The sequence below is a fragment of the Amphiprion ocellaris genome, chromosome 20 (genome assembly GCF_022539595.1).
Source record: "Amphiprion ocellaris isolate individual 3 ecotype Okinawa chromosome 20, ASM2253959v1, whole genome shotgun sequence".
In the NCBI taxonomy this organism is placed as follows: Eukaryota; Metazoa; Chordata; class Actinopteri; family Pomacentridae; genus Amphiprion; species Amphiprion ocellaris.
Genome location: NC_072785.1, coordinates 16,836,026 through 16,846,778, shown reverse-complemented (window position 1 = coordinate 16,846,778; position 10,753 = coordinate 16,836,026). Strand labels below are relative to the sequence as shown.

Below are 10,753 nucleotides of genomic sequence, written 5' to 3'. Positions count from 1 at the left end.
CCTAAAGGATTCAGCTTTGATCAGAGTGAGTCATAAGAGATGGTCAGTCTTTAGCTGTACTGCTAACTCTGTGCAGCAGAGGGCAGACCTGCACCATATTTTAGGACTCTTCAGTTTAACTGCATCCTTGCACACAAGACAACTTGGCACGCAACTGCAGATATGAGGCTTCCAAAAGCGATCTGTATGCACTTAACCTCCTCACTCACATCATATTGCTCAGATCAAAAATGAAATTGAATGCTTATTTTGCATTAGTCAAAATCTTTCCATAAAGCTCCCCCACTCTCACTTTGCATGGATTGAGATGATCTTATGATGGTCTTCAACGAGCAGAAGGGATACAGTGAATTACCTCCTCATATCCAATGTAAACTGCTTGATCTTCAGCAAATCTGATCTATCATAACCTCCTATTCCACTCTCATGGGATTAAATAGCTTTGCACTTTAGACGAATAATCCTCACTCTGTATATGTCTTGGCCTCAATAACTGAATTGGGCTGAGGGTCTGTGGAGGTGAAGGCTCAGTCTATTGCAGTTCATTTCACTCTCTCTTTTACTTGGCTATTGGGGTTCTGTGGGGAATTTCTTCTGACGTAGAAGAGGATGTAGAAAATTACATTTTGTGTGATGTTTGTTTCCAGCTTCCTTATTTGAAACTAAAGCCCAAAATTTTCTAACTTGTGTGAGATCAGAGTAGTATTTCTGCATCCAGCACTTCATCCTGTCTTAATGAAGCCTTTATAAACAAAAACTGTTTTAACTGAACATAGCTATGACTGCTAGCATTAGCGTGTTATTTTACACTAAGCACAATGTACTGTTTGACTGACGAGAATGTCATAGATTTTGTATGGATTTGGTCATAATCTAAAAATATGATTGGTGCTTGAAGAAAAGTCAAAAGATCAAGAAAGTGATTAGAATCCACCCAAAAAGGAACATGAATGTGTGTACCAAATTCCCTGGTAATCCATTTGATAGCGCTTGCATTGTTTCATAAAAAGACAAAAAACAAGTGATAAGTGAAGCAAGAAAATGTCAGGCTTTTTGTGGCACTAAAAGGAATTCTCTGTGTACCATGAATGCCTGTGCAATATTTTATGGCAGTTCATCTGATAGTTGTTGTGAAGTTCTGGTCTGGATCGAAGTGGTGGAGCCGCATATGCACATTGCTTCTGTCATTCCTAAAGACACAAGATAAAATGGGATGAGATGAAGTGAGATGAGATGAGATTAGATGAGCTCACACAAAACACAAGATAGACGAGAGGATACAAGAGCAGGTGAAATGAGATGAGATCAGACCAGACAGAATCAGATGAGATGAGACAAGGCAAGGTAGGCAAGATAAGATAAGACTAGATGAAACTTAAGGACACGTAACCAGGTAAGGAGGATGAGAGAAGACCAGACGACATGAGATGAGACCAGAGAAGGCCAGATGAGACAAGACAAAGTAAATGAGAAGGGAAGAAATGATAAGACCAGGGAGAGAGGACGGGACAGTATGAGAAAAGACAGGACCAGGTAGACAAAATAAAATGATGAAATGAGACCAGATGAGATGAAACCAAAGAAGATCAGATGAGATGAAACCAAAGAAGATCAGATGAGATGAAATGAGATGAGACCAGATGAGACAAAACAAGACAGAAAAGACAAAAAGAAACAAGACGAGACAAGATATGACAAAAATTGAGAAGTACTTGTGGATAACTGTTTCATTTAGTGACTTAAACAATGAAAATTGCATGTTCTAGACTTCTTATCCTGTACTGTCCCTTATTACTGAATATCCACAAATGTATTTTTTGATGGATCTTCCTGAAGTGCTTCCATGCAGTCTTTTTGGGTTTTAATGTGTAAACTAAAGCTTCCCAAATGTTGCAGCATGAGCTCTTTATAACAAATTCACCCTAAGTGGTGAAGCATCATCCTAAATATGCACTTAAAAATATACAAATCTATGTTCCATCAACATTTCTTAGTATCCCAACACTCTCCAGTCTATTTTCTGGCCATCATTAATTATTGCATGTATACTTATCTCTGTCAGCAATGTAATTAGCAACCTTTTCCCCATCTAGTGACATTATGGTTCCAATCTGAGAGCCATTCACTGCTCAGACACACAGCAGCATACTGATAATAGTCGTCTCTTGCCCTTTGGAATTGCTCCCTGTTTAATTGGAGTAGAACTCAGTTGTTCGACTCATTAAGGAGCCCCATTAGCTAACTGAGGATGAGGACTGAGGATTATGGCTAATGTGGCCACATAGATTTGTTGTAAAACTGACTTCAGATGCCCTGATACAAAGTTTTATGAACAGCTAGGGGAAAATGAAGATTACCAACAAATGAAGCTATTAGACTGTGGCTAAGTGTTCAGATAGGAGGAGGAAACGGCATCTATTAAAGTGATTTGAAATCAGGCTGAGGTCATCCTGCTTGGGGGCTGCTTTCACTCTTCCTCCTGTCCCAAAAGCACTGGTCCCCTAGTTTAATCTGAAATTGAAGGCTCTCAAGTGCGACGGATTATAGGGACTAACCCAAGCATGCAGCCGTAGACCGTCTCCTAATGAGCCCAGCCAGCAGAGCATCAAGTGACAACAAGTAGCTGCTACGAGGCCAACTTCATGCCATTTAAGAGTTACAACAACGCCACGACAATCTAATCTTTTTCTTCTTTTTTCTTTTTTACAGGATTAGATCGTTTTCCTGAAATGAAAGTAGAAGAATAGACACCGAAAGCCACATTTAATAAACAGTGATTTCTATTTTAAGCTTTGTATTTTTGAGTTATACATATTTTTGAGATGAAAACACAAACATTTTTTAAGACTACAAGAAAACAGAGTTCAAATTGTGCCTTAGAGACAGACATTAATATTTCCGTTATATACAGAGACAACAATTACTTTCTTTCTCTGAAAAGAGTACTGTCGGTGGGATGGTTCTGATCTAAAATGTCACCATTTAGTAACTGTACAAATGAGATTAAACTGAATGAAATGCAGACTTTCACACACTGGCTGCTCATTGGTCATCAGGGGTAATTAACGCTGCTATCACTGAATAAAATGTTACTCATCTGCCTCTATATATACTTGTGGGATCTATGTACATGAAGATTTTTTACTCCCACTCTGTCAAGTCTTCTCTACTACGGATAAGCAACAAGTGTAAGTTTGGAAATGAATCAGAAAAAGTGCATTTGCATCTCCGGTGCAGCAGCGAACCAGGTGAGTTTCTCTCTTCTTCAAGAAGTCCGGATGCAGGCCGGTTCAGAGAAAAGTCACTGAAGGATGAGAACCTGCAGGACAGTGAGTTATGTCGGGTAAGTCCGTACACATGCTGAAAACAGCTGGGCCACTGCATTCACTCATGAGAATAACAGTCCTCAGGAACTCAGTGGTCTCTATGGACTCTTCTTCTCCTCTGCTGGACTCTGGGGATCTCCAGGCTTCTCCTCTGCCGCCTGTCTCTCCTGTTTGCCCTCCAGCAGTCTGTCATGAGAAACTGTCCCCAGCACTTTGGCACTGTGCTCCTGTGCCTTGGCCCTGAGTGCAGCAATGCTGTTCTCTCTCAGTTCCTCTTTAGAAATGGTGGACTTTCCATCTGACCTCTTCTCCTCCACCTCAGCGTCTTCTGCCCCCTGAGAGCTCGGCTGCTGGGGGGCATCGCACTTTCCTGTCGGCGTGGGAGCTGTCGCCTCCATGGACTTTTTGTGCATCCCTGCAAAGAGTTGCGGGTATTCAGATTTAGAATAGCGTCTGTTGATTGGTAAGCCATCTTGGACTGAAAATAGCAAGCAAAAAAATAGTTCCGGTTTAGAATATAATGTTGGACAGTGGCAATGCATGACCAGGGTAGTGGATGGAATTATTTTATATGCTGCTTTTTATTTTGGAAATATTTGCAGTGATGGGTCATGCTTAGCAAAATAAAAGCATCTACTATACTCATGGAATGAAAGAATCCGAAATGAAACAACCTCCATTGTGCTTTCTAATAAATCTCCAAAAACAGAAGATTTAAAAGCAAAGAAAAAAATGAGAGAGTGATAGAAAAACGTGAAGAAACAGTAGGACAACAGCCTCACCGAGCAGCCAGGGGGCACAGGACTCCATGATGCCATCCTTGGCAGACTTGAGGATGGACTCTGGCAGGGGGATGGAATGCCTCACCATCGCTCCATACAGTCCATACTCAGCCATCACAGTGCTGCGGCCCCAGCATTTCTCCCTCTTCCTCCACTTGGCTCTGCGGTTCTGAAACCAAACCTGTGACAGGAGAAGTCGTCCCTCAGTTATTAGTTACAGACACCGCCACCCTCACCCAAAATGATTCACTAAACCATCATGTGCTCTTCCTTGCTCCATCATCTTCCTATATAAAGAAGAATGACAGCTTATGCTAGTAAAGAAAGCGTGTGGATGTCAATTTTAGGTCATTGCAACAGAGGCCACAATATGTACAAGAGCTGAAATTTGTTCCATTTATATTGCTTTTTTAAAAAAAAATCTATCACTTATTGCCTTTAATATTTATGGAAATTGCTGAGATGCAACTCAATAAGAATGAGGTTCTGAGAATTTGAGACTGTTTTGGGTGGAACTAGATACTTCAAAAAATCCACAGTAATTTAATATATTTGAGATTTTGATTTGTGAGGACTTTTATCTTAATTGGAAGAGGTTGCATCTTGCAAATTGCATGGGCAAGGTGCAACAACTGGTGCAGTAGAGAGGTTTCAGCCTTATTCAGGATTAGGAAATCCTTTGCTGATGTTTAGACAGAAGTCACCAATAATGGCAGATTTTGGGTTTCTATATGTGAAAGATCCATTTAGCTGATGCTGTATGTCATTAAAACATTGTTTCTAGTAGATCATACATTAAAAAAAATGTCAGACTTCTCTCTGATGTAACATCACCAGCATTATGAACATTTTATACACTTAAAAGGCTCACACATAAAGGAATCTGTGAAATAACAATACTTAATATTAGTAGTTTCTACTCACAACAATCTGTGCAATACCAGTGTTTGTCTACAAATATAACAACCCTGTGCAATTCAGTGATTTTTTCACATTCAGAGCAATCTGTGCAATATTTAATTTCTGCATATGGAAGAATCTGTACAATATCAACCAAGTTTATGTAGATTTTTTGTAGATTTTTTGGATTTTCTTATGAATGTCGCTACATTTATTTACACTATTCCATGTGCTGCAAATTTACCCACTCTGGGATTAATAAAGGCTTATCTTATCTTATCTTATCTTATCTTATCTTATCTTATCTTATCTTATCTTATCTTATCTTATCTTATCTTATCTTATCTTATCTTATCTTATCTTATCTTATCTTATCTTATCTTATCTTATCTTATCTTCACAAATTGTAAATAATTTCTGTAGCCATTTACTATAAGTTATATGACTGTTAAACTCTCCCTATTAATATCATAGAGCTCAAATGCAAAGTTTTGCATTAACCATGATTTAAGCCTTTGCCTAGGGTTCACTAGTATAAAGTGTCACAAAAATACTTATTTTGTTGGTGCACTCCAGTAGTTACTTTAAAGATGACCTATGTGGGAACCTCCTGTGTGATTCAGAGTGACTCAGAAAACAACTGTCCTGTTTTGATTCAGTCCATTGATTTCCCATAGGCTGCGGGCTACAGGTGTAACAGATCTCTGCCTCCTGTCACTGCTCATCTCCAGCTATCTGCGGCGCCATTAGAGAAGCTCTGACACATCAACACACTTGACTTGGCCGCAGGCAGCAGCTGCTTCAGGCCCTGCAGGCTCCGTGTCAGCCAGAGAGAGAGAGAGAGAGGGAAAGCTGGAGGCCAGATTGATTGCATGGCACAACACAGGACTGTTAAACACTCTGCTTAGGCACCTCTGATGGCTCTGAGAGAGGAGGGAAGAAGGTCCAAGAGAAGGGGACAGGTATTAAACGGAAAACGATCAAACCGTTTTCAAGCTTTTTTTTTTTTTTCTTGGTAATTCTGATGATAACCCTTATTTCATACAAGATACTTTTTTCCCTTTATGAGAAATTGCTTCTCTGGCACCTCAAAAGCAGTCAGTGTGTAAGCCGTGAGGAGGAGCGACCCTGGGGCACGCCGAGCCTGATTGAAAAATAAGTTAATTTCAGGCCCAATCGATGGTGGGCAGGCGGGCAAATATCACGGGAAATTAAACTACCGGGACTCGGGGGAGCGGCGCTATTGACCCGTGCTAATAAATTCAATGTAGTTATTTTATTTGAACTCCCTGCGTCTCGGCAGCTTCCAGCCTCCAGAGCTCGTCTGATTTAACTAATTACACTCAATGAGAAAATTGGGTGTTAATTTTATTTAGGGGATGGGGAGCCTGGCCCGGGCTTATTTATTTATTTCCTTTTATTATTTATTCGCGGCTGCACTGTTGCAGCCCCGTAATGAGAATGAGATTAAAAGGCTCGCCGGCAGATGGATGGTCCAGGTCACACCGCAATCTTCCTCCGCCTTGATAGCTTGATTAGGTCGTTAGTGGCTCCTTCCCCGAGAACAAATTGTTTCACATCCAACTGCGCCTGATGAGAGATTATCTGTCCTGAAGAGGCTGCTGGAGGAGAGCAGGCTTTGTTCAGACAGGAGGGGAGCATCTCTGATCGATTTACAGGGAGGATGCCGAGGACCATGTCTCCCCTTAAACATGGGACAGCTCAGATATTACTGCATCTGATCAGCACTGATGGAGGCTGAAGGATGAGACACCTGCAGCTGCTCAGACAGGTGCATATTCATAAGGCAAACAATTAGAATATGCACACAAATCCGCGTTTTTTTAGTGTAAATATTAATTCTATTTTAAAAAGATGGTTGCTTATATCAAGAATAGCCCAAGAAATGTTGGATGTTGGATCTTTTGCAATTTGCAATGTCTGTCTAAGCATCACAACTTTTAAATGCAATGCAAATTAATTAGACATTTTAGTGTACGCGTGCCTGGTATTTTCTATATTTGCAAAGCATCATAAAGAAAAACATATTTTCCTAAAATGTGCCTTCAAAATTATTTTTCTTTTTAAATATATTGCTGTCTTATTTTATCTAAAATTCTGCTTTATTATGATGTCTAAAGCTTGAATCTTACATCTTGACGTATTTGCAAATTAAAACGTTTAAAATACAGCTGTATCACATAATTTAGATTTAAAATACTGGAAAGAAATCCACGAAAATAGCTTCTTGTTCTTTATATGCCAAAAAAACATAATGAGTACACCAAAAAATCTTAAAATCCATGCTCAAAAAAATAAACAAACCTCACTTGTGATTAAATAGCACCTTAAATAGTCTTAAAAAGAATAGATTTGACCTGTATTCTGTCTTCTGGCAGCTCTGTCTTCATGGCCAGCATCTCCCGGGCATAAACATCCGGATAGTGCGCCTCGTTAAAGGCCTTTTCCAGCTCCTCCAGCTGGTAGGAGGTGAAGATGGTCCTGTTGGAAAAATGTGCAGCATTAAATATAATACTGGGTCTTGCAGAGAAAAAAAATAATGCCCCCTGCTCTAACATTGAAACTGAAGATCAGACGTGTAGACTATGATAAAAAAAAAAATACAATCGAAAATATAAACGAAAAAGGCGCAACATTTAATACATTTTAATAAATGACACCCACATGTGCGCGGGTGTAAAACATTAAGAAAACACTCAGTTTAACATCTGCTTAACTGCTTAATGCATCTGGATGATAATACTGGGGGAAATACGAGCTATCTGTATTAAGCTAAGACAATAACAATTCAATTTTAATTAGAGCTAGAGTCTGTGTAAAGGGTTGTTCATTTGGAATAAACTGATGCCGTCAAACGATCATTTGTAATTGAATCTTGTTTTCCTAAGAAGCAGAAATCCACACTAACCGGTGCCGTCTTTTCTTGCGTTTCTTGCTCTGACTTAGTGATGATTTTGAGAGTTTTCGCTCATTCGAAGATAAATCCTCGGAGTCTGGATTAAAAACAGAAGAAAGTGTTAAGAAGAGTATGAAATTTCACACTGATACAGTAAGGACTGTTTTTGTTTTGCAACCATTTAAATGGCTTGAAATAAATACATAATAATAATAATAATAATAATAGGTAAAAATCTGCTCATATTTAGGCAGGACAGGCTGACTACCACACATTACAGCTGCAGATGTTTCTGTTTATTCTGGAGGCTGCAGATCACCTGAGCTGGCGGACTGACTGGTGTCCAGCGGCCCCACGGACCTGCTGTGGGGCTGCAGGTGAACATCGTGTCCGTCCGACAGCACCGTCTCCAAAAACGCTGGCTGGCTGTAAAACGACGGAATTCCACCGGGGCCGATTAATCCCATCCCGACTCCCACACCCACGCCGGCGGGGCCCAGCACGGACCTGGCGGCGATCAGGTGCGCCCCGGCCGGCAGCGAGCCCAGCGGACTCCTCGGTGCCGCGGACGGCTCCTTGTTGAGCCCCAGGATCTCCTGGATGCCGAAGCCGGTGCACCTGGGCGGCGGGTGGGTCGCGGTGCTCTTCGGCTGGTGGCTGTTACTCCCTGCATTCCCGCCCAGAGAGGTTTTCTCCGACAGATTTAAACTTTCCGACAGCACGGCGCCTTGTTTCCCCGTCATGCTGCGTCTCGATGCTCCTCGAAAGGCCTTTTTCTTATTAAAGCGTCTTCCAGGACGGTCCCCAGTGCATGATCCTCAGTGTAACACACAGGAGTCCTTTAGAAAATGGTCCTTTTATCCAACAGGTCCATCCCAACAAGAGGCAGGACGCAGCAGCCAATCAGCTGCAAGGATTCAGGATTCCTGAGGATCATGGATGCATTAGACGCTCTCCTGAATACATATCTGCATTTTCCTGAGGACTGTATGGATGAACGGGGATGGGATTTAGGCTGAGGGAATGAACCAAATTACTGTTTTCAAGGCTGCAAATTGGGAGAAGAAAAGTAACAAGCAGGAACTCATAAAAACCTTAAATACAACACAGACAGAAACATAAAAACTACAGTATTACACCTTTAGACTTATTGTTGCAACCCCATTATAAACTCACTGATTATACAAATTTCCCCTCAGAAAGCGAGAGCAAATAAAACCGTCTGTTTCACACCTCTTACATACTCACCTTTGAAATGCTGCAGGTGTGGAAAATTACCTCAATCTCGCAGAATAAATCAGCATGTATTGCCTTTTCGATGAATGGTTTTTCACACAAACACAAAGAGAGGCGGCTAGGATCTCTCTGCCCAGCCACTGTGGCTCACACGAATGGATGGATAATTGATCTCCAGATGCTGTGGGGGGGAAACTCATCACACGCAAATCAAAGGCCCTCCCAAAAACGACAGCTGGACGACATGGAGCCAGTCTGCGCTGAGAGGTCCTGCACACATAATCCCATAGCAGCAGCAGCAGCAGCAGCAGCAGCAGCAGCAGCAGCAGAATATACAGCAGCAGAATATACAGCAGATTAAAGCACTGGGGCTTTTCCTCAGAGGGAATGACACAGAATGTGAGCCACATGCATGAGAAAATATATAAATAGACTAATAAAATATTATAAAATAAAATAAATCTATTAACATAATAATAATAATAATAATAATAATAATAATAATAATAATAATAATAATAATAATAATAATAATAATAATAATAATAATAATAATAATAATAATAATAATGTCTGTATTTGCATTAATAAGCCTAATTAGAATAATATGGGTCACTTTGTAATTGTGCAGAATGCAAAATAGAACTTATTTGCATTCTGACTTACCCCTTTTGGTATTGTTATTATTCTATCTATTTTTTATTGCATCTATTTATTTTTTTGCAGATCTAGACCATGCATTTATCCAGATGTTTTAGGGTCAGAATGAGAAGGTCAAAAAAATACATATGTCTAATTTTAATACAGTCTAATCTAAACTTTTATTTCTTTTTTGGATAAGTTGGAACTCGCAGAATTGTTTTTTATCCTTTGCTTTTTAATTTTTTGTTTTTATCTAGCCTACATTGGCACGAATTGGAACGAAATGCAAGTCGGCCCATTTGGTGCGGAAGTGGTGCAAAAATTTGTCATTTACTTACACATTGCATGGGCATAATAATGCAAAAAAAATAAATTGCAATAAAGGAAACTGTCAGGGAAAATGACAAATTCACACATGCGCCTCCTTTCAATTAGAGAGCAAAAGAAGCACAATAAATTAATAAATAGCTGTGACTGAAAACTAAGTCTGAGTCCTGCAAAGTCACATTTTATATCAAACTAAGAGCTGCTGATTAAGACGGAGAAAAAAATATTGCTGCTGCTGTTGTTAGTGGTTGTCCAGTTGAAACTAATTAGGGCCTACTTAGTGGGAATTGGAGGCTATTAATGAAGGAATCAATGTTATTAGGATATGCTAATGACACATCAGCCTGTTGGGATCGAGCCATTTATTAACACGGAAAGGTCCGAGTCACGCTGATCCGTCAATTACAGACAAGTCACTGCCTCTTCTCACTCCATCATCCCTCCTGTTGCAATCTATATTGTGTTTTTTGTTTGTTTGTTTGTTTGTTGATGGAGGATCATTTTCCTCCTCTGTGTATGGATTTTAATAATCCATCTCCTGTTTTACATGCAGGAGAGAGGCTGCCTAATAAGGCTGTAGATTAAGGGAAGATTTAGTTCAGTCATTCGTGTAGACTGGGTTT

The 10,753-nt window shown here is 40.1% G+C and overlaps 1 protein-coding gene across 4 annotated transcripts; it reads right to left on the bottom strand.

Annotated features, from left to right (window-relative positions):
• Positions 1 to 2,743: 2,743 nt before the first annotated feature.
• On the bottom strand, positions 2,744 to 9,492 carry vsx2 (visual system homeobox 2). 4 transcript variants are annotated; one of them, XM_035954254.2, is made up of 6 exons: positions 9,174 to 9,492; positions 8,245 to 8,973; positions 7,938 to 8,022; positions 7,387 to 7,510; positions 4,109 to 4,289; positions 2,744 to 3,804 (listed from the first exon to the last, which is right to left on the bottom strand). In XM_035954254.2, exons 2-6 carry the CDS (start codon positions 8,666 to 8,668, stop codon positions 3,425 to 3,427), a joined length of 1,194 nt encoding a protein of 397 aa, XP_035810147.1. In that variant the 5' UTR covers positions 8,669 to 8,973; positions 9,174 to 9,492; the 3' UTR covers positions 2,744 to 3,424. The 4 variants fall into 4 exon arrangements, with proteins under 4 accessions (XP_035810147.1, XP_035810148.1, XP_023139152.1 ...); XM_035954255.2 differs by having other exon boundaries at positions 8,245 to 8,851; XM_023283384.3 differs by having other exon boundaries at positions 8,245 to 9,492.
• Positions 9,493 to 10,753: the final 1,261 nt, after the last annotated feature.